Source organism: Sparus aurata, chromosome 17 (genome assembly GCF_900880675.1).
Source record: "Sparus aurata chromosome 17, fSpaAur1.1, whole genome shotgun sequence".
Taxonomy (NCBI): domain Eukaryota; kingdom Metazoa; phylum Chordata; class Actinopteri; order Spariformes; family Sparidae; genus Sparus; species Sparus aurata.
Window position 1 is genome coordinate 24,632,767 of NC_044203.1, and position 24,711 is coordinate 24,657,477.

Below are 24,711 nucleotides of genomic sequence, written 5' to 3' on the forward strand. Positions count from 1 at the left end.
GTACGAAAGCGACACCTGCAGTGCCGACAGTCGACCAAATGTCAGTGCTGAACTCATCGCTTCACTGAGAACATCACATGTGAGTACTCTTCAACACACTGTGCATTTACTCAGCGCTGTGCTTGTTATTAGCCAATTTAAGGGATATTCTTACAGAGGGAAGACACATGAGTCAGGATGACAATATGTGTGTGAATGAGAGCACAAATTGTTTCTACAAATACTGGCAAGGCTCCCAGACGCTGCCGGAGATCCACTCTCGTAGACAGGAGCCAAGGGGCAACCGAGGGACGAGGCTGTAGTGCTCAAATCTGGTCTCGTCCAAGGCCACATTTTTAAAAAACTCTTTGTCTTGTTACAAATGCTGATTGATTTGTCTTGGCCTTGGTTCGGTATCATCTGTCTTGTTAGCAGTTTGCCTCAAAAACTGGCACAAATGATCTCAAATAATTACAAGAAGAGGACGAGCCAGAATATCTGAACGCCTGGTGATATTTGTCTGATAAGAACACAGATGAGCTCGATGAAGTAATACAATTCTGAATGATTGGCAGTCTGTTCTATCCCTATAGCCTTACACAATATTAATGACATCAGTCTCAATCTGTGGATTTGACACTCTGTGTCACTCAGACTTGACTTTACTAGTCTTTGTGTTGTGCTGTTCATGATGACGACTCTGAGAGGGATTTCAAAATCTCAAATCAGAGAATCCAAAAATAGAAATCTGTTCCTCAGCTCACTGAAGTGTAAAGATAAACACTTGTGCAATAACGAACGATGACATTTGGTTGATTTTGCAATCGTTGGCATTGATGGGGTGGGCTATACACACAAGTAGTAAACAAAGAAGTACGGAATATTGTGTTCTTATGGAACAAATCTGTTCCTTAATGTAAAACCAGGAAACCAAGGAAAATGTAAATTTTATCATAAATATTGCTCAGGAGATCAGCTCTGTGGACTACAAACTGTTGCCTAACATGAAAAATGTTTGCTGCAGCTTTTATCCATCAATTATATTTCAAAAATATTTTGAAATAATTCAGCGATGTTCAGAAGCATGTGACAGTAACTGTTACCATCACACTTAGTCTTTCTATTCAGAAGAATTATTCTGTATTTATATCATACTGGAATTTATATGTTATAAATAATGTTTTATTCTGAAGAGCACGGAGTAATCATGGATATGTTGTAAACTTTGACATTATTGTTGCTGATTTCTAATTTGAAACAGAGCAAAACTCAAGATAATGTTTTTGTATTTCAGGGCACTAATATACATATAATACCAATATTAAGACATGAAATATCAGTATTTATACGTACGGTATTAGTTCTGTCAAATGAGATCGACACAATGCCAATACTGACCCTTAACAGGTTTATCGTACTGCTCATTACGGTGCACCGGCATGCAGGCTGTCAAAGCAAATAGCTTTCAATGTGCTTTCAATAATGCCATAAGAAAACCAACGTATGCTGTGCTGTAAATGTGTGCGTTGCAATCCATGTACAGTATGTCACACAGTGTCTACAAATGTAACCCGACTACAATATTCAACATATCACATGTTTTTACCCAATCCAACACTAAACCAAATGACTTTGGAGACCATCTCTGGTTCATGTTTGCAGGTTCATGGTCGTCTCTCTCCCGTAACGTGCTGCTGGTTGTCAAGTGATCTGATATAAAATGAATGAATGCTCCGGCATATTTTAGTAACATCTCGCGGCATTCTGCAAAAGGATGCTGTAACTAAGTCCCAAAGGTATTCTGGAGTCTGAAAAAGCTTTAAAATGTGGTGCATGTATCCCTCAACAAACCCAGTGTTCCTGTATATTGTCAACGTATAACTCACATGATTTTTTCTTTTTACTTTAGAACTGCAACACAGGAAATTACAAAAACAATTTCAGTTTAAAAGTAAAAAAAAATGGCTGATCTAAACCAGTCTTTAGTGTAGTGTACATAATATACAGTCTGTGTAAGTTGCTGAGAGATATACCTCTGTCTGTAAAATATAGCCACTATCCGTAATATTTATGAAAAGACACGGTGCAATAGACGGTCAGTTAATATTGTGTAACGGCTGATAAATGCACCTGCACATTTTGACATAATATTCCCATGTTGTCCTGGTCAGCGACAGACTGTCACACTGTCATTGACCCTGTGTGGTTACAGCCTTCTTTACATCAGCGCACTTCCTATCTCTGGATTGTTTTAATGTGTGTGAATGAATTATTTGTGTTGCTTTGTGCCGGCAAGCCTCGAATTGCCCACTGAGGGACGCGTCAAGTGTTTAAATGCACTGAAGTGAAAGTATAGTTAAAGCAGACACTCCATACTCATGTTACCCAGATGCATTGATGCTATTTGTTTAACAGCATTAACGGCCACAGGAGGAATATCCCAACCTCGTTAGTGTTGGTCCGTGCTGTATTCACTACTAGGAGATGTAGTCGAAACAGCCGTCGGTTGACAAAAACTCACCTACCTAGGCCTTCTGGGAGATCATCCGTGAGGTTTGCTCATTCTAACTTTATTCAAGGTTTCTTGCAGTAAGGTCAAAGTAGAAGGAAGGGGATGTATTATTGTTGTGGTTATTTATTTATCAGTTCATTTGACAGGGACAATCCATGGAGGCATCTAGTTAAAATGCACACTGATGCAACGTATTCTGGCTTCTCGCCATGGCTCATTTGCTTTCCTTGTTGGCTCGTTGCTCCGCCGTTGTGCCGTATTAATAAAACCTGCCATGAAAAGCACCCACTGCCTCTGATTAGCGTCCCCTCATATTCTTACCCTAACCCTAACAAATTTCCCTCCTCGTGCCTAAACCTAACCACGGTTATTAACTACCCAGGGGTGCTTTCCATGGCAGGTTTGCTTATTTTGGCATTACACCGGCATTTGATTTGAAATTACACGATGAGAAGACAAAGTCGATGCTTCGTTTTAATTTGGGAGTTTATTTAGTCAGTATTTACTTGCAGGTCTGTATTTAATGTTTGCAATCTGCGACCACTTTCTGACACCTTTACTTGCTCAGTTGTCCTCCTGGATCCAGATTCTTCCATATATATTATAATGTGCATGTATCAAAATCTTTGTACCAGAATCTTTATGTTCTGTGTTGGTCTGTTCCGTACACGCGACATCTATTGCAGGGCTCCCTCCCCTGCTGCTCTTCCTGAGGTTCCTTCCGTTCTTTCCTCTTTTTGTCACTTGCTCAAAATGACTGTCGAAGGACGGAGGGTGTCGTTCACTGTCCAGATTGTAAAGCCCACTGACGCATAGTGATTAGTGACTGGACTTGGTATTTTACCTGTGATGCTCTGCCGCTGCATGAATCTTTATGTCCTGCTTGTTTTGGGCGCTTTCACCACCAGATCGGCCTTCTGTAAAGGGGTGCACAGCTGTATTGACTCCAAGTGGCTGACTTGGCTGGTCACCACGTTTGGCTGTAGATCACTTCTTGTTTAAACACATTGTTCTACTGCATAGACCTCAAATTTCGCAGAGTACGTCGAACAAAGGGCTCTGAGTTCGATATCTTCAAACGCGGATGGAGCCGGAGGTCAGCACTTTAATCTCACTCATTGTTTTATTTGAGCGAGTGCACAGCCAATGTGATGAAAAAGAAAAAGTAATGGAAAAAAACCTCATGTATTCCTTTTCTTCCTCTCGGGGTTGTGAGGAGCGTGTCAACATTCATACTTAGAGGCCCAGCGTGCAGTTTTTCTGTCTCGTCTGTAAGCGATTACCAGGCTGTGTTTCCCTCGCTCTGTGCTCGATGAAAATATAACATCTCTGTTGCTCTGGGGGTGTTTTTGAGACAATAGGATTCCCTTTTCATGGCTATTACTCAGTTCTCTCTTCTCATTGTCTGTCTTGCACAAATGAACACACACACTCACACACACACACACACACACTCCAACACACACACATGCATACACACACACACGCATACACACACTCACAATCGTTCAAAGTGAAACTGAAATTTCTGAGGCAGTGTGTGTCCTTTCCCTGTTGTATTTGCATTTGGGTTTTAATTCCATCTGCGCAAATCATCATGAGCCGAATCCAGGTCAGAGAATGTGATTTTCAGTCCCTCAGACAATAATGCTACACAATAAGTTTACTTATGGTGAATATTAGTCGAGGTTACGGGGACCTTTCTACTCCAAAGTCGAAAAATACATATTTTCCCTCTTACCTGTAGAGCTTTCCATCCATCCAGACTGTCGACTTTTGGAGATATCAACCGTAGAGACATCTGCCCTCCTCTTGACAATACTTAAACTACGTATCGGCACTAATGGTGTCCCCGTCATGGATCTAACAATTAAAAACTGAATTTCACTTCAGAGGTGGAGCCACGCTGATTCCCCTTTATGCATGGTGACACAGTTAGCAGGTGTAGTTTGGTAGAAAGAGCACAGTTCCTCCATGAAACTGCTCATAAAAAGGTCTGTGGATTATCTTGGGTAACCAGATCATGACTTTCGTATTGCGCTGAGTGACATCTAGTTATATCATCAATGCAGACAGCTCTACGGCTGATATCTCCAAAACTCTAGATGGGTAAACAACACTACAGGTAAGAGAAAAGTATGTATTTTTGATTTTTGGGTGAACCGCCCCTTTAAACTTAGTCATGTAAACAGCTGGTACAAATGTGTAATGCAGCAAACAAGGCTTTCATCTTGAATGCCAAACAGCAGCATTTTTTAGTCAGGCCTTTGTGCTCCGACTGTAGGTGGAAACAGCACACTTTATGATTTTTTTTAAAACAATCCTTCAATTTCAGACGAGGATGATCTGAGAGGTGGTTTCCCGTTCTGTAAACTCCCCTCATGTGTAGCTTCAGTTCCACGCAGGTTTCAGTTGTCAGAGCAGATCCTGATGTGTGCAGTCGGTGTTTAAACAGCCCGTTCATGGTGACCGATTGCTGACCAGTCTCACACTTAAATGATGCATTTTGTAGTTTTGTCATTATAACAAGATGGCAGCAGGCCAGTGTTGCTGGGGTGTGAAAGCTTTGTGGCTTCACTGTTTTACTGCTAAACAAGAAGATGGATCCCAGTAGGCTAAAGGGTAACTGAACCAGGAAATGAGATGTAATGGTTAAAAGCTCTAAAGCTGTTACGGCGAGGTGGATGACAGCACCTGTATTTGTCCGACCATTTGCGTTAAGCGCTGAGATGAATGACGATGAAAGTTATTTACTCAAGTACTGTTCTTAAATACAAATCCAAGGTATTTTGGTTATTTTCATGCATCCATTATGTATCTTTATATTTTTACTTCACTCCGTCTCGGGGGTTAATATTACACTTTTAACTCCACCACATGTATCTGACAGCTTTTGATTTTACAAAAAGTTTGGGTTGAAATGCATCCGCTCACAAGGTCACACATGATAATAATGTCTCTCGGTGCGTATTTTTCAAGTCCTTTTCCTCGAGTCTATGTTGTGACATTGCATAAAACAAGAATTTCAGTGATGCTTCGAGCGCAACATTAATTAAAGGGGCACAGAGGTTGTGAAAGTCAGTTGAATAACTGTGATTAATGTACGGAGAACAAACAAACAGCAGTTTGCTTATGACATTCACCTCATTAAAATGTGACTTTTTATTATTTGTTTCATTGTTAATGACCAATAACAAATTGTAGGGTGGAGGTAGTGAACTTTTATGGGGCGTGTGTCGTCTTTTTTAAACTTAATCGTGACAACCCCTGTACTGAACTACAGTTTTAACACCACAAACTGATCTGATCTTTGATTTCAAATATCAGAGCATTATTATAAGATTCTGACTTAGAACGTATCATTCATGCATTCATCTTTTCTCGTCTTAACTTCTTCAGTTATGCTTTTTTTAAACTTGCTTTCATCAAACTGCCCTGGCTCGACTTCAGCTTGTTTCAAAATGCAGCTGCTAGGCTGTTAACAAGGTCTGCTTGGAGAACTCACATTCCACAGATTTTGGCTTTTCTGCACTGGCATGCCATCGCTGACCGACCCTCTTAGGTCATCGAAGCAGATGGTTGTTCCACAAGCAAAACTTAAAACCAGAGGTGACTGCTCTTTTAGCGGTCTTGGCACACAGACTCTGGAATAGTCTTCCCCTCTCGTTAGATCAGCGGAGTCTGTGGACTCAGAAACACACTTTTTTAGGCTCCGATGAAATCGAGACTTGCTCTGTATGATTATGGATCTCTGTGTGCTTTGAGTGTGTGTATTCTTGCCGTCTTTGTATGTGCGTTTGACTATGTTTTGTTTTGATATGCTCTGTGCTCAGTAGTTGTACATTATCTTTAATGTACATTGTAATTGACATTAATCACTTTGAAACTCGGGTTTTGAGAAGTCCGATGTGAATAAAGTTTTACTGGCTGGAAATGTTCTTCATTTATACTTTGAGGAGTCAAAATACTCTGAACAAATACATGCTTGAGGAGCACTTTTTGCATTTATTTGATACAAACAAGGTTCCAGCTGAGCTGAGTCAAGGACATTGTGGTTATGTGCCGTACTTTATCTGTTAACTTATTAGATGGTCTGATCAAATGCTTTGTGATGCCAAAACTTGTGCATTAAGGTTTATTTTAGAGTTCTTGCTGTGGAACATTTCAGTAACATTTTACTGAACATAAAGCTTAAAGGCGCTCTGTGGAACTGTTTTAGTTCTTGTTAGTGGACTCCATTTCTAAACTAACGTTAGTGCTGTCTGTCAGCGGAGCGCAGCGAGGCGCTGAGACGAGGCAGTTGAGAACGTGCATAAAGTCACATCGTTTGGACTGTGGCAACCCAAATCCTTTGCAAAGAAACCAACAGTCCAGCAGCTTTAAATACCTTAAATAGTCAATGAGAGAGATGGGGAAAGTCTCATTTTTTCACATGACGTTACAATCCGCTCTCATGTGGCCAAAAAAAGGGATTTATTCATGTAAAATGCCCCTTTAATATTGTGCAAAGTGAACATACACTAAAGTGGTGCATCAGTAAATAAACGTTGATGCTGTCGCATCGAAAAAGGATTTTCATTGTTTGCAGGATTTTTTTTAATTGAGTTTTAGCGTTCATTTGACGACTGCGTTTGCTTTTCAGTCTGTATTTTGTATCGTGACCTCTTTCAGCGGCCCTCACCTACCACAGGCCACTCACCTCTCAGTGGAGAGGTCTGACCCTGACAGTTATTTTGGAATGATGAGTTTAGATTGATTATTTACAGAATACTACAGAAACATGAAACTGCGTACATGTATGTAGGTGCTGTGGGACTGTACAGCACTTTTTCCATGGCACAACCAACGTCATCACCAACTCAGCTTCAGCAAAATCAGCTCTATGTTAATGAAAAGCACTACGGTAACAGTATGTTTTAACATAAACATGATGCTGTTTCTCCATCACGCAAATCCTTCTGCTTAGTTTGCATTTGTTAGGAATAACACGCAAACATGACTTGACATTTACAGCCAAGATAATTAGACTGACTGGAACAAAACAAAAGTAGAAGAATGTATTTTTCCATTCTGATGAAACGATCAGGCAGCAGCCCACAAACAATACAGCAGTGCACAGAAATAACTTGTGTACGACTGATGGAGGTGAAGCTGTGAGTGGGAGAGACAGAGAAGAACTTTTCTGTCTTTATCTTCTGTTTCACAACTGTGAGGTTTCAAAGAAGCTTGAATGAAGTTCCCCTCATGACAGACACACTGTTTTTCAGTCACTGAATGTCACTTGTTTCTGATTCTTAACATCTTTTCCACTGACATTTTGTTTATTTCTGAAACATACAGTACAAACTCGGTACCTCCCCGCTCTTTGTACGGGCCTTAGACATCCTCCAGTGTTTTGGTTACATCACACACCATGAGTCTAACTCGAAATGGTTATAAAACACACACAAAAAGTCAGAAACAGAGGATACAGATTGCCCTGCGAGGGAAACCCTCTGTAGGAGAGAACGGAGGATGAGGAAAGATGAGATGTATGTGAAAAAAGTGAATCACCCTTCATTCTTGCTTGTGGCCCACACTTTCTGTCTTTTTCTCTTTCAGTAATGACACAATGTGGTACGCTCGCCCTCGTTAGCTGTGTGACTAATGAGGGAGTCCTCACTTTCAGGTGTTTTCCATCAAAATCACAACTCAAAAAAAAAACAAAAAAACAGATCCACAGAGAAAGACGGTAGAATTTGGACCTATTCTTTGTGCCAGATGTGACGCACAGATGCTCACTTGCGCTGGGGCCACAAGTAGTAAATGTTTCTGCGCGGCAGTCGTAACTTGAAGGGTTTTGTTCTGGGGAGCAAACAAAAAGGCTTGTTTCATTTCGAGCTCAGAGGGAAACAGAAGCAGGTGCGAGCCCTTCATGGAGGCAGTACAGAGGCAGGCAGAAAAACCTCAGAGAGACACATGAGACGAGAGCAAGATGTTTGTTTTGTCCTTGTTGTGGTTCACGTCTGTAAACCACCTCGGCAGCGTGTTTCTGCACTTCTGGTCCCTTAACTGATTCCTGTAGCTGTAATTAGTTAGCTTGGGACGAGGCTTGACGGATCAACTCAATACTGTATGAAGAAGGATAGTTATTTTAGTTTTGATGCCTAAAAATGAATGTTTTAATGCAGTGGAAGAATAAATGGTCCTCAAATGATTGTCAAGCTTTTCTGCACCATAAATACTTTGCCCTCTCTGCTTCTCACCCACGGATGCCAGAAAATCAACAGAAGTGCTTGTTCTGTTTGTTAACTTTCTTCGGTGGTTTTGAGCTCTAATGAGTAGATTTTCAAGTCGTTGTGAAGGTTCACTGAAAAGAAACGAACAAAGACAAACTCAGGCCGACTGTGGCTGCCGCTGCAGTTTCATTCACCTCTTCAGTAACTTTCAAAACCTGCGATTGGTTTTAGTAGAATAACTGTCTGTCAAAAAATTTTTTTTAACTCTGAATTGGTGCAGTTGTAAAGTGATATTATAACAGTTGTGCGTATAACTTCAGTAAGGATCACAATAAGCTGTTAAAGTACAAACAGAGCGGCACAGTTGTGATATTACTGTTGTATTGAGTGCAGACGCGACTCTACAGCAGGTTAGGAGGGGAGATAAGCACCAACAGATGTTTGGCTCCTTCACAGGTGTACATTTACCAAATACTAGAATTACTGTGTGATGCAGAGTGTAGTCTGTATTTGATCCTGGCTGTTTTGTTTATTTGATAAAATGTTCTAATCTTTTAACACATCTATAATTGCCTGTGTAATCAGCCTCCGCAGGTGCTCGGTGACCTCTTGGTTCCACTCAGTGTTTCGGGCTCCGTCGGGAGTACATTGCGCCTAAATCATCATTCGGATAAACAGATTGTGGAGATCCTAACCCGCAGAACTCAAACTGGATCCTGACTCAGATCAATTTTAAACACAGACCAAAACAGTTTTCAAAAAGGGAGCAATGGCTTAACCATGACTGATCCGGCGCTTCTTGTTTTACGGCGCTTTACTGTATTATAGTTTGTGTCAGGTGTTGTTCCGTCTGTATTTTCTTGATGAGTTCTGAGTTCAGTTTGAGCTTTTTACCGTCTCTTGCATATGTTTTGTATTTGAAAGGCCCGGACAATGTAAATGAGCTTAGGCTATAGATGCTTTGTTGTGTGGCATCGGTATATGCTACATACTTGTCCCTATACAAATACACGACTGCAAAAAGCTGATGTTCTTATAAAAAACCAAATATTCATTCCTCAGTGAGTTCATGGTCATATGAAGTCCTTAACACTGGGGACACTGGACCTCTCTTTAAAATGGTTGATTTTTGTCCCCATCACTTTTAACTACAGTACATTCAAAGATTAGATATCATGTGGCCTCACACTTAGATTCCGTAATGATCGGTTGAACCTGACTCTGGACTTCTTGTGAACTCTTTCTCTAATATTAAAGAAGTATGACTACTTGTGTGGTCCTGTGACCTGTTGATGCGCCACTATACTAGATTTTTCCTGTTGTAATGATCTACTCTGACCTCATACTGATCCCTTCATCACATTGCCTTAAATCACTTATGCTGAAGACTGCGTGAGAAGAGTTCTTTCATCTGAGCCCTTTTGTCCACACCGCTTTTCAACACGAAGTGTCGCCCTCGTTCATGGTCCCATCAAAAGCAGCGCTGCAAGAGGCAGTGAGCGCAGGACTATATTCAGATGAATCTAATATATGTAATTTAGTTACAGTGTAATTCATTTAGGGACAAATGTTTGTTATTACAGAGATCAAACCTGCGCTGTCTGCTCGCGGGTTTGTTTGTTAAATCCCCGCGCTGCTCTAATTTCCTCGGTTAACCGTGATCAGCTCCCGTTATCAACAAACTCTAATTCATCGTTTATCAAAAAAGAAAACAGGAATTAGGTTAGATGAAATCATTTAGTGAAAAACGTTAATCTCTTCCATCTGCTGGGGCTTTTTTGGCGGGTCTACCGTTCACAATCTTGCATGGATGAGACTTTCAAAACCCACAGACCCTCATTTGATTCGAGTAAAATTCTTTTAACCATCAAAGATTCGAACATGACTCGCTTAATTGCGAGGAAAATCCAAATGATGCAAGAAAACTTTGGTGGAGGGAAAAAACAGTGTCTGGGATCTGAATGTTTGACTTGATGCCAGTATGATGCATCGTTAAATGGAGACGGACAGAGGATACATGTCAGGTTATCAAACAGTAAAGGGAAATAACCAATTATATAACTTTAATATTGCTAGAGGGAGATTCCACAGGCAATCAAGATACCCAGAAAAAGTAAAAAAATCCAAAAATGGGGAAGGAAACATCACAAAGCTTTTAATTGTAGTGGCTAAATCATTAAAAGGGCCCCGCGGAGCCTTGATGAAGACCTAATGGTCCAAACATGTTGGCTTTTTCATGATTACCCTTTTAATGATTTGGCCACTACAATAAAGGCTCTTTGATATTTTCTTCTGCGCTTTGGGATATCTTCTTTTTTGGAGGGGCCTCTGTAATCAACCTTTTCTCCCGTTCTCTATGAGCACCCAAAACAATCTTTGCCTACGTCGTGTTAAATAGAGCAAGCAGTCATCCTCTCTGCGTTTCACTCAAGAGGGGAATTAAAGCTAAATACTGTGGTAATTTTTGCTAATATGTATGTTTCTTTGGTTGAGATTCAGCATTTTTACATCCACAAGAGCAGTTAGTAGCAAAGATTTTGACGTGACGGAGTGACTGTCCGGCTCACTTGTTTGTTGACAGCCTGACAAAGTATCCGAGGCACTTTGATAATAAGAGAAATACTTTATAAGTCTACAAGTTTGGACTCCGAAGATTTTTCCTCTGGGCATTGAAAGTCTTTTTGTTTGCTACAAGACAAATGGCCCCGCAGGCTTTATCTAATTCTAACATCCATTTATCTCGCTGTGAACTTTAAGACTACGGAGTAAACTGATGTGCGTAGCTCCCGATGTTCACACAACAGCATTCGCCCGCTTCCTAGAAGATATCTAAAGACTTTATCTTTAGTAAAATGATTGATCAAAGACAATTTTAATGAAAGATTAAGTCTAAAGTGACGGTAGAATGAACACAGGGACAGGTCTTTGAGCAGATGAACTGCGGTGATTGTTGTTTTTTAAGATTTAAAGCCTGATGTTAGACTTACACCATATGTGTATTAAACTCACATGATTGCGTCTCTCTGAACAGCCGTCCCCGCGAGACACTTATGCGCTTCATCGGAGTGTTTCTGTTCAGGAAATGTTGCATTTTCAATTTCCCATTTATGAACTGCCTTTGTGAAGACTGGTCCAGCAGTTCATGGCTTGAATTCTGATACGCTAATTATGTATCTAAATCAGAACAAAATTATGACCAGGGGAAAATCAACTGAGCAATTACAATAAATTAGGCCGTACGCCGCCCATGTGCTATTTAGGACGTGCTAAAGATAGATAATGAGTCCAGTGAGACCCTTCACAAATTTTTGGGACTTCTGTTATCAGGCAGCAACTCACAGAGCCAATTCAGCCAATTAAGATTAGTTGTTTATTTGTTTAAAATTGGACTCATTAAAAAGTGGAAAGGAACAAAGTAACTCAAGAGTGCATTTGAACTGACTGATTAAAATGTGGCAACATTACGCTGCCCTAATTTAGTCCGAAATTGGGCGATTAATCAAAACTGTTAAGATTGTATTAAAAAAAGCAAAAGGATGAGATCTTGCTCTTTTCCTCTGTAACTAACAACCAATCAAAGGTCATTATTCTGATTCTGGGTTTGATCACTGACTGTGTGCTTTGTTTCCAGACCAATCGTTGGCGAGGGAGGTGCAACCGCACTTAAAAAGAAGGTTTGTTTGATAAATATTCAACATTTCCACCCGACTCCACATCCGTGAACACAGAGGGGGGACACTCAGCACTCAACACCAGCTGTAAGTATGCTGTTATTTGTTTGAAATTTTTAGCTCAATATACTTTTAAATTATAAAACATTTACTGCCATTTACATGAATTATCAGCGTCAGATTCTTTCCTCGTGTCAGACACTAAGTTTGCATCGAAAACCTGTGAGACCTCAGCCGACCCGCTGGGGACGAAATGAGTATTCATTGAATTGCAGCGACAAGATGTATGAATAAAAAGCGCATACTGATCCTTTTAATAAACTGAAAGAAATACTAAAAGATTAAACATTTAAAATGCATAAAATTCTCAGTACACCTGAAATCCATTTGATGTTTTAATTTTATGCAATGACGGCACAAAATGTTCTCTCGCTATACACACAATTTATAAATTAGAAAGGTAAAAATGAACTTTTAAAGAAATTCTGTGCATTAAATCAACATGGACCTTAGAACATAATATGACAGGCTGAGATAGCATCAACGTTAATATGTGAGCTGCAGAGTTTTCAGTGGAATATAAATCAGCAACAAGCAACATGTCTCTCTGATATATAAATTCTGTCTTTCTGTCGAGTATTAAAGTGGTTCAGCAATTTTGTGTCAAAGCTTTGTAAAGTTTATTTGTATTCAATTTAGCGAGAAGGAAAATTTTTAAATAAGAGCGACGATAAATTCAGCCCCAAACCAGAATTTTTATTCATTTTAAGTAAATAAATTATAAACTAATCCTGCCTGTGTTTTCTTCTCCTCCTCCTCCTCCTCCTTCACCTCGCCACTGTGTTTGACCCTCGCCCTCCCCTCCCCCCCTCCGACTCTGCATGTTGTTGAAGCTCCATCCTGACTGCAGATTACGATCATCTTGGTTTCTGGGTTAAAGCTCCACAGGTGCGATGACTTTGACGTCTCTTTATCATCAATTTCACTCTGTGTCTGATCTCCCTTCAACTTGTTTTTCTTACAAACTCTGAGCTCAGCGATAAATGATGCATCTTTATTTTATTTTCTATCAAATCTCCCCGGCAGGTTTGAAATATTTTTGCATATTTACGTGTTTGTAGTCCTTGATCTTTTATAGATACACCGGAAACATACATAAACCATTTTCCTTGAGACGTTTGTCCTCAACGCATTTCACGTCAGATTTTAAAGGTGTTCTTTAGGTAACCGATGACTGATGTAACAAACCAAAAACCTTTTTATGGCCTTTCCTTTATTTTCAAGCCAATGTTCTCATATTTAAAGAGTCAGGTCCCAAACGGAGGATAATAAGATTTTAAAGTCTTAAGGAGAATTTTTATGTGTTGGGATTAATGTGGGTATAAAAAGGACTTTAGGACCGGAATAAATTTTAAATGTATCCCAATACTTTTATGTAGAGGGCTATATAATTTCCTCACTACATTTTGTATCATCGGTGCCTCCAATGGTAAGATAAAGAGAGTTTTAAAGAGATCTTTCAGGCATTTTGTGTATACTGGACAGTTGACAGAGATGACAGGAAACGAGGGGAGAGAGATGATGAAGGATGATACGAGAAAGAAGACGAACATTGTGTTCCGCATCGGTGCTTTAAACCACCAGGGTGCTCAAATATTGATATTTTTATACAAACAAGTTGGGACGCCGTGTGAAACATAAACAAAACATGATGATCCTTTGCTCGTCCTTTTTCCTCAAAAATATTTTGTCATGCTTAAGACAGCGGCCGCATCATCACATCGCATCATATCCACTTATATACATACATACACGTATGTATATGAAAAGCTCAAACCCATAACAGGTTTTTTTCAAATTTTTGGGGGGCTTTTATCGGCTTTATTGATAGAACAGCTGAAGGTACGACAAGGAAACAAGGTGAGAGATAGAGGGAGTGACACGTGGCAAAGGGCCCCAGGGCAGGACTCCAGCCCGGGGCCGCAGCAGCGAGGACAAAGCCTCTGTACATGGGACGCCTGCTCTACCAACTGAGCTAAACGGCGCCCTAACCCCAGAACAGTGATGCGCCAAATAAACACCTTAAGAGAAGAAAAAAATTATTATAAATAATAATCAGAAATGAAATATACTATCCCACTTTGTACCCCTCAAAAAATTGTTAGAAAAATTGTTCTTTATTGACATCTATCATGTACTTTTACCAGTGTATCTGAAGTCTTTAGAAAATATGATCAAATACATTAAATCTGTATTTTAGACATTCCATTGGTATTATCTCAAATATCAGTTTGTGCCAACTAACAATTTTAGGGGGCGTATAATCGATCTGTGTGAGTAATATATTTTTCCTGGCAACAAATGTATCAAAGTATATGAAACATCCTTCTTCTTCAAACCAAGAAGCAAAACCTGAGGTTTAGCACCCAACCTGACACCAAAAATCAGGCCAAGCCTACTGGCAGTTTTATGACAAACGTCCTCAGTCAATGTCCACATTCAGTGTACATCACTCGCTAATCATTTTTGACATATACTTAATCTAAAACAGTACAATGTATATATGTAATGTCTTACTTTATCAACTTTATAGATTTTTAGTAAATATGTTCTTACTAACTTTGGAAAGTTGTTTAATGCTAAAAAAAACAAAACACTTATCACAAGTAAACAGGTTCACTTTTAACAGGTGATGGTATCATGATTGGGTGTGAAAGAGGCGTCCTCAAAAGGTCTATGACAAGAGAAGGGAGAGCGAGAGTTCACCACCAAGTGAAACGCATGACTGAATAAAAGGACACCGCATAGGCTCGGGAACGCTTCTTAAAACTGTCGTCGAAAGTCTGTTTGCAAATAACTGCATTCTGTTTTTATCTATGCTTTATACATTATCACAACTTTTTTAGAATCGTGGTTGTACCACAAAAATATATGTCAGAACTTAATAAAAGCCCAAATGGATATGCTTTGTTGCGAAATGTTGTTAAAGAAGGAAAAACACTCCAGTGGAAGTTTATTAGTTCAACAAATTATCTGAATGTCTTGCAAATCAAACTCACATTGGACTAAAACCTATTAGTTTCCTGTTTGTATGAGATACATGTTGATTGGTTGGCTCTGAAGATAAATAAAGATAAGATAGAACTTCATTCATCTCGAAGCAAATTCTCGTGCCAAAGATTGCTCCAAAGATTTACAGTAACAACCAGTAACAACCACTGTGTACCCGGGTCAGGGTCCACATTTTTACGAGAATATTTCATGAGCCCAGTTTTTATCAGAATAAGGACACTAGAGCACAAAATACTAGTTTAAACATGCAAAATACAATCTGTTTAAGGAGAAAATGCAAAAAACAGTGCATAAAAGAATAAAAATAGAACTAAAATGTGTTAAGTGCAAGAGTAATCAAACAATTTACTAAAATAGAAAAAAAAAACAATTATTGGCAATGACAGTGAAAGTAAAATGGGCAGCTATTTTAAAGGTAATAAAAAAAAAAGATTTTGTACCTGATAGTCAACGTAATAAAGCACATGATATTAAACATTAAATGGTATATCATAATAATAAGAAGTACTATAGCACATTATATTGGGAAGTGCTACAACACACGTTGAAAAAAAGTAATAGTGTCCTTTTTCTCAGCTAAATATTATGATTTCAGTTGAATCCTTGAGGTGAGGCCAATGCTCATCATGTCTGCTCATCTATTTATGTAGTATAATGTATGCAATCTTGAGGCAAACATTAATACCTTTTTGCATTAATTATGACATTTATTTGATCTCAGAGTCAAATACATTTTTACCAGTAACTCTCTGATCTTTGTCTCTTGTGCTCGCTTTATGGTTTTAAACACGGCTCAAAGTTTTAACAGCTTCATCGTCATCATGGGAAATTATCCGGGCTGTGGTGCTTATTCTATATTTGCAGTCCTTCATTGTTTATCTTCTTGGAGTGAAACTCAAAATAAAGATCTGATGCATAAACGTTATCTGTTCTTTTAATGGATTGAATCAATAATGAATAAAAGCAGAGATAAAAGTCTTTGAAAAGGTTTTTTGTGCCCAATCATGACATACTGTACACAGTGTAGAGAGATAAGAGAGAGATGAGGGAGTGAGACAAGGAGAGAGAAGAGAGAAACATCTACCTTAAACCACAGTCTAGGTGTGCTGCTGCTGTGGTCTCTTTTTTTTCTATTTTCAAGCGTGGAGAGATCCGTCTTTCGTGGAACAAGGGAGGAAGAGAGGGGGTGTGAGAGGCAGAGGGGGAGGATTGGGATAAGAATCTGCACCTTAACTAAATCAAGGCCCACCACAATGCAGCCTGAGCTCTCTGTCTCTTCCCTCCAACATTTGTCTGTGTCTTCACATCCAAAACCCACCACAGGCCGCCTACTCTCTACTCTCTACTCTCTCAGCTCTTTGTGTTTTATCTCCTCAAATCTCTCCAAATCTGAGACCACCACAAACCCCTCTTTGCTTCCTGCTGAATATATTCTCTTTGCAGCAAAATTTGATAAACATACAAAACCGTGTGAAGTAAGAAAATCTCAAAAACATTTATTTATTGTTTTAAATTAAAACAATAAATAAATGTTGTCAACAACGTATTACACCATTGTTCAATATAAAAATATAAAAATATCTACTCTGAATATGTATTATATATATGAACATTTTCCACACTAATTTTTCACAGTATCGATTCCCCCAGTAGTGGCTGTGTTGTTTCACTCTCCTCTCCAACAGCTGAAACAACTGCAGTTGCCCACATGGCTCCACCTCTTCCAGGATTAACTCAGATGCTGTTGTGCTTAACACAAAGTACACAAGCCCTGTTATTTGTATATTTTATTCCATGCCCTTAATATTGCATAAACTTCTCCTAGGTATCTAACTTCTAGGTATTAGATATCATTATTTTTCAAGGTATTGTATCGAAGCGTGTTATGATTCTTTTTTTTGGTTAAAAATCTCAGTTTTTTAGAGACCTTATACGTACTAATGCAATTCAAGAACATTGCAGCAAGTCACTGAGGTATTGGTTCAGCTCTTTATTGCAGAAACTTTAGGTACTTTCCTCAACTTTAGTGTCAGATTTCATTAATATAGACATTCTAACTGTCTTTTGTAATATTGTTATAAGCTGCAATATACTATAACATCACTACTTCACAGGCTCCTAAATAAATACAGAAAGAAACTATTTAGAAAATATAGATCAGGAGCAACAATATACAACAACCCAGTTTGAATTTTCCGCACTATGCTGACGACAAACTATTGTATTTTTGTGTGTCCAACAATCCTAACAAACTAAATTATTGAACATAGGAGTGCTTAAAGACTATTAGATGACCGACAGATAATTGTTACTAGAAACAAGAAAATATTTTCTTTGGTTCAAGTAAAACAAATGCAGATTATGGTGGCCTTATAAGTCAAAGCAAAGCCGGTCTAATTAAAGGCAAAAACCACTGAACTAACTTATGAATGACAATAACTGACTGTGTGAATGCATTCTTCCACCATAGAAATATAGATAAAGTCTACTATACATATATATATATATATATATATATATATATATATATATACATATATATATACATATATGTATAAATAAGTTACAAGTTCCAGTACAAAGACACTCAATCATGCTTTCGTCGCCTCTTGACTTTTGCAATACTCTTATCAGTGAATAGACTTCAGCTTATACAAAAGAAAGCTGCCATATGCTCAACAGGGTAAACGGGAACAAATCACATCTTTCTTTTTTATTATAGCTCTCTGTTTCTTTGAGAATCTAATTTAATGTTCAAGCACTAGTTTTATTACTTTTTCGTTTTGTTATTTCCATGTAAAGAACTCCATTCTATGTAGGAAAGTTTTTAATCAAATAAAGTGTATTATTATTGTCACACAGCATCAATATAAATATGTAATTGTTCTCAAATTATTTTTCAGATTTATGACAGAGATGAGGAACTTAATTCAGCCCGCTCTTATTCTCCTCTCCGTGCTCATGTCAACAACAGGTAAGATGCACTGATTGCAGGTGAATAACTATTTAGACTTGTGAACAGTTTGGTTTTGTGCACTGACACATGACGTCCTTCTCACTCTCTCAGGGACAGATGAGGTGATATATGCACAGGTGAATGACATGGTTACCCTGGAGCCTCCAAAGACATACTCTCCAACAGAACATTATCTGTACTGGTCTTTTGGTGGCCTTGAACTTGCTTGGCGTAACCCCATTGGAGGCTCAGGGCTAAATGCAGGTAAACAGTGCATTGAACTATTCACAAATACAACCTTTTTGGGGTGTTGTCTTTACTATCAACAAATTATGCAGGTATAAATCATGAAATTGTCTAGATTTTTGTTCAAAACTAACCATTGTTTTCCTTGCAGAAGAAAAGGATAAGCTGGAAATGATGAAATGGAAAGATATACTGATCTGGTCTGGCAACTCACTGATAATCACAAAAATCCCACAAGGGCAATTTGGGACTTTTACATGTACACTGGGTCGGGACAAGATTGAAAAAAACTGTAAACTACTGAGGCTCCAAGGTAAGGGTAAAAAATAAGGAGACATGATCTCCTCATTAGAAACTGCTATTCATGTTAAGTCATTCAAGTAGTTGTCAACATAATCTCTGTTGGTTAAATTTAGTTAATGCGTTGTTCAAAATAAGTGTATTTTTTAATTTCCTAAAATGTTTTATTAGTATTTTAGCCTGAGCGCTGTGGGGTTTAACTTGTCAAGCCAAACAAACAAAGCTGCTTTATTAAACATTTTTGTAGTTTTTGTACCAAACTGTAGGAGCATTTCTATCTATTAAATCACACTGACATCAGAATACTGAATTATCCAGAATATTAGAACAACATTAATGAATTGACTTTTTACCCTATTGTGACGGCATAGTGTCATGTAATATGATGAATGGCGTCTCTGTCTCAGACGCTCTGCCCCCATCCCTTGTTTCTGCTCTATGTAACTTCAGTGAGAGGGCAGGATCACAGCGTTACAGACATGTTTACTTCAATGTACACGTTTTCAATACATAACACTGTGATGATGTGATGAGTTTTGTTTGTAGTTAGCACCCTACATCACTGCCTTGTCCACAATGAGACGGATATCCTGCTGAACGAACATTTTCCTGTATGTTTTGGCCTTCTGTCCACACACGCAGAGTTTAATAAGGTCACTTAAAATAGACATTTTCTTTTGAAACGCCTATTAGTGCAGAAACTCTGGCATGTGTGTATCTTTGTGAACGAAGCGTTTGAGGAAACTATGGCATCTCAACTAAATTCACATGTGCCCATTGTGGCTTTCTGTAAAGTGCAACTCCACCTCGTCGTCCGACCACACAAATGAAATCACCTATTGCTTCTCTGTAGCACCTCTGCAGTGTGCCAGAAAGATGTTTTATTAAAGTTATGGAAATATATGTCAAATAACTGGAAGTATTTAATAACTAGCGTTCAACCGAAAAATATCGGTATCTGATAAATTGTTACAGACTGGGGATTTGTATTTACTGAACTCAGAAACTGTGGAGGGCGCCAAATTGCACAAAATGCCAATTTCTACTTAATATTGCTTTATGAAAAAAATTAAAACCTTTTCATCATCATTTTCATTCTGTTTCCTTTACCCTGCTCACTTTCTGTTCCAGTATCTATGAACCAGACCTCTCCTCTGCTGCCCGGGGACCGTGTTTCCCTGACCTGCGATGCGGAGAAGCCTCACAGTTTGAAGTCGCCACAGATACACTGGCTGAATCCTCAGGGGGTGAGAATATTCGGCTACCAACAAACAGTGACAGCCACAGGCCTACATAATGGCGAGTGGACCTGTGTTGTTACTAATGATAATAAAGAAAAGAGAGCCAAGATCAAAGTTACGGTTGTGGGTGAGTCATATGCACATTCAAGTATTTGTTTACTCTCATCCTCGACATAAGTTTACTATGATTTCTCGTCTCTTTTTCATTTAGACCTCTCCCCAGCTCCTACAAGTCCTCTGTATACCTCTAAATCCCAGCCTCTCACCATCCCCTGTTCCATTCCCTCTGGCATCTCCTGGGAACAAGTCAAAGCTAAGGGCGTCCAGGGAGTGCACTGGGACTACTTCCCCAACACAGGCTTGAGTCACATTTCTGGTGATCCACAGAGGCTCTTCTCCCTCTCTCTGAATGATACGCTGAGATGGCAGCCAGACAGAAGCCGAGGACTGACTCCTGTCTCTAGCCTTATAAAAGGAAATCTGTCATTGTTCATAAATAAAGCAAAGGAAGAAGACAGAGGCGACTATGTTTGCACCATGAAATTTCGCAATGGTGTCACTCTGAAGCGGACTGTGCAAGTAAACGTGCTGCAGAGTAAGTCAAAACAAATTGCTTCGTACAAGCACAGTCACGTCTGTCATATGGAATTTTGCTTCCTTGTTCTTTCATAATCACAGTGTCCTCATTTATCTTTTTGATGTCCACTTTCTTTGCTCCTTCCTAATTGTCATTCATGACAGGGTGGAGACAATCGTTTCTACCTCTCTGTTGTAGCGTGCAAGTGTTTTCATCTCTTGGCTGCAGAGTTTATTTGGAAGTGTCCCTGGTGTGGCATGAGGCTAATACACTTGTCTAGCTGCGCTTGTTTTAATAGAGTATAACGAGCTTTGCCTCTGCCAGAGGAGTGTGATAACGCAATGAATTTTAATTGGACTCTGTGTTCTGAGGATTTATGATGTAAAAGATTTCTCATTTTTATCTGAACTATTATTCAACCAGGAACTTTGAAAAAGAAACAACCTGATGGATTAATTCAAGGCAGGGGCGTATCAAGCAAATGTGGGTCCCCTGGTTTGCTTTTGAACCCTCTAATTCCTTCTGAGTCATTCTGCAATTTTTCTGTTTCTCTTCCGCTTCCCCCCCCTGGAATAACCACCACCGTCCACTAAACTAAATTTAATTTAGCATGTATTCAAAAGACTGTCTGTGTATCAGATACAGTGCTGTGAGTGAGTGCTAATGTGTAAAGTACATCAAGGTTGTTTTGTTTAATGGTGTTCAAGACAGCTAGATGAAATTAACAAATCAAACCCACAGTGTGGACCACAGTCCTATAATGGCTACTGATAGCGGAAGATAATAGGTAACAAATAATAACTAGTTAAGTCGTTAGTTTTGGGTTTGGTAGTTGGTTTGTAAAATCTGTTTTTAATTATCTATACAGTCATGTGACTCATCACTACAGTAACCATATTCTCATAAAATGATGTAAGTTATAAGTTATAAAAGCGTTATTAAACAAAAACACCAGGAAAACCAAAAATAGGGAAAAAAATAGCTGAGGTCTCAGAGGGTTAAGGCAAATCATATCACTGGTACAGTCATGTAAAATAATATTCCACACTCTAAATTATTATTCCTTTTAACCATTACCATCAGGCGACCCCTTGAAATGATCTTTAACCCTCTGTCATGAATTACTTATACTGTGTATTTTCTTTGTTGTTATTACTATGAGCATTGCAGATTTGATATTGATACTATCACATAATGCTATTTTTCTGCTTCTTTATATAAAAACTTTTTATTCAAACTTTTTTTTATTTGCCAAATCTCTCTGGCACACTGCAGCAACAGAGGCCAAAGGCTCAGTCTAATTCAGAGACAGTAAAAGTTGAGGAAAGGAGAGGATTTAAATTCCAAATGTTCTAATGCATCTCATATTCATTGTAATGCATATTTTTATTTCTTTGTTCTGCCTTTCTGCCCTTTCTCTCTCCAGTCATCTCCTCCCCAGAAACAGACTTGATTTCCGGCCAGCAGCTAAACCTGACCTGCAGCCTCGGCCGTCTGCTGTCTTCTGACCTGCAACTGAAATTGATCCCACCAGAACAATCGGCCCTGCAGCTTCTGACATCTGACCGTGAACCCGCCCTTCTCAACATCCCGGAAGTGGGTACCGGAGATAGCGGAAAGTGGAGGTGTGAGCTGTGGCAGCGCAGCGCACGGCTGACGTATGCTGTGATAGCTCTGAAGATCGGTGAGTGCAGGAAGTGAGATGTGACAGGAAATATGACAAGGGCATGACCTTGTGGCGACAATCTTCTTTTACGACAGAAACTTTGTTTCGTACGTGATGTGTTCTCTGTACTGTAACTGTTTGATGACTGTCTATCTCCGTCGTATACAGAACCAAAGCTGAGTGTGTGGATGCTGATCATCATATGCAGTGTCACAGTCATCGTGCTCCTCCTCCTCGTCCTCGTTTTCATCCTGTGCCACCGCAGACAGGTACAGTTAAACCATCCTTATTCCTATGTCTTAGATCACACTGGATGGCATTAAGAGTTATACCTATTTATTTGTTTGTTTCTGTCTCTGTGGCTGACATTAGCGGAAGATGAGACACCCCAGGCATCGACTCTGCCATTGCAAAAAGTACGTAACAACCATTTTCTGGACTGATGAAATGGCTCCAAACACATTCACACCCATCAGCACTGAAATCTGAATACAACTCTTAGCCATGAGGTGTTTTATGAAGATTTTAATGAAAAAAAATCTTAATTTTGCCTTTTGTGGTGTCTAGTGTCCATGACTCAAAGAGAAAACTGTGACTTTTCTGTTTCAGCCCCAAGCCCAAAGGATTCTACAGAACATAATATCTCCCAGAAAGAGTCTTTCAAGAGGACGTCACAACCGACTGATTTTCTCACTGGACATTTCTGCCATATCTATTAAACTGTAAAAGTCTGTAGGTGTGTCGGATGAGGCTCTGAAAGTTTAAAACAAAGTTCTGTCATTGTTGAAATGTCAGACAGACACACAAACATGTATTTTACACTTGTAAATATCGATTTGTTTGGATTATTTTATTTTTTGTGATTTGTAAAATTTAATTGATTTTGTGGAAACTTTTTTTATCTCACTTGATTCCTTAATCAAAGTGGGGTTTATCTAATATCACCATGTTGGTGTCATTCCTAGAACACCATGATTTATGCTGTTCCAGGACCATCTTTCAAACTGACCAATCACACTGTGTCATTCCTGGATGATTATGATAAATGTTTCTCCAGGACCGTCATTTAAAATTTAAGAAAAGGAGAGCAGGCTGCCGAATGGGTTAAATTATGTTATTTTTAAACACGGACCCTATATTTACATGTTTTCATGTGTAAATGATTCCTACTGACCAAAAGTTTTGAGATGGATCCAATAGATCACCTCAGTTGGAAGCAGCGACACAGGGGCAGTTCAATTTCGATTAGGGCGATTCCAACAGCCAAAGTTACATCCATTAAAAGTGCTCGTTTCTGCCACTGACAGGCTGAAGTTCTTATCCATTCTATTACCGAACACATAAGTCTCATTCAAGGAGAAGTCTTGTTCTGAAATCTTGCAATATGTGACTTGTTACTGGATTACAATGTTGGCAATGTGAGCTGGAGAGGGAGCAGCCAGCCCTAAACTCTAACATAACTCTAATCAACACGCAAGACTAAGATGAAGTATTTTCTGGGGAAAAAAGTTATTTCAGGAACAGAACAATTCTATGTGAACTGGGGCCGAAGGCAGCGTAAATAATAATCCATCGACAAATGCAGCAAATTTGCAAACAAATCTTTCCACATACGCATTTAAATTTTCCTTCCATCAACACCATATGTGTCTGCTCCCCTGTCAAATAATTGTGGCAATGCTACCCAGCAGTGCAGGTTTATGTCAGTAGATGATGGCACAGAGACTTCAACACAACTCCAGAATACCAGATCAGTAAAGAATGACATGTAATTTATCTCCCTTGTTTTATCAGTTCTGGTTACTCTTTAAAATTGAAATCGAAATATTAAATCATGATTATTTTATGGTTATTTAAAAGTTTTTTAAAAAATTGGCCCAGACTTTTTGAATCACTGACTCAGAGGAAGTGACCGCAAGATTTACAACTGTACGACAACGACTTCTTTTTGAACGCAACTTATGTTTTTGCTAACTGAACAGATTTTTATTGTTAGAAATGGTTAAGCTTTGTAGTCGGGGCCAGTACATTAACATACAAGGTTTCAACACACAACACTGTTATGATGTAATAAGTTTGTTTGTAGCTAGCGCCTACATTACATCTGACAAATTGGTACAGACCTGGGATTTGTGTTGTTGCACTCAGAAACTGTAGGGGGTGCCAAATTGCACAAAATGTCAATTTCTACATAATCTTGCTTTAAATGAATCCTTTACACACCAAAACATGTAAACACAGGGAGCACGTTGTAATATACTGGAATTCCCCTG

The 24,711-nt window shown here is 39.0% G+C and overlaps 1 protein-coding gene across 2 annotated transcripts; it reads left to right on the top strand.

Annotated features, from left to right (window-relative positions):
• The first annotated feature begins 43 nt into the window (after nucleotides 1-43).
• On the top strand, nucleotides 44-23,738 carry cd4-1 (CD4-1 molecule). Of its 2 annotated transcripts, XM_030395219.1 has the most exons (12): nucleotides 44-79; nucleotides 12,341-12,467; nucleotides 13,274-13,328; nucleotides 18,356-18,426; nucleotides 18,520-18,672; nucleotides 18,806-18,967; nucleotides 20,086-20,322; nucleotides 20,407-20,790; nucleotides 22,199-22,456; nucleotides 22,607-22,707; nucleotides 22,811-22,854; nucleotides 23,048-23,738. In XM_030395219.1, the coding sequence occupies exons 4-12, from the start codon at nucleotides 18,360-18,362 to the stop codon at nucleotides 23,076-23,078; spliced, it is 1,437 nt and encodes a 478-aa protein (XP_030251079.1). In that variant the 5' UTR covers nucleotides 44-79; nucleotides 12,341-12,467; nucleotides 13,274-13,328; nucleotides 18,356-18,359; the 3' UTR covers nucleotides 23,079-23,738. The 2 variants fall into 2 exon arrangements, with proteins under 2 accessions (XP_030251079.1, XP_030251080.1); XM_030395220.1 differs by lacking the exon at nucleotides 13,274-13,328 and having other exon boundaries at nucleotides 53-79.
• Nucleotides 23,739-24,711: the final 973 nt, after the last annotated feature.

Coding starts and splice junctions, on each gene's coding strand:
- cd4-1 (XM_030395219.1), top strand. CDS start 18,360: ATGACAGAGATGAGGAACTTAATTCAGCCCGCTCTTATTCTCCTCTCC. Junction 20,323..20,406: donor GATCAAAGTTACGGTTGTGG/GTGAGTCATATG, acceptor TTTTTCATTTAG/ACCTCTCCCCAGCTCCTACA. Junction 22,457..22,606: donor TGTGATAGCTCTGAAGATCG/GTGAGTGCAGGA, acceptor CGTCGTATACAG/AACCAAAGCTGAGTGTGTGG.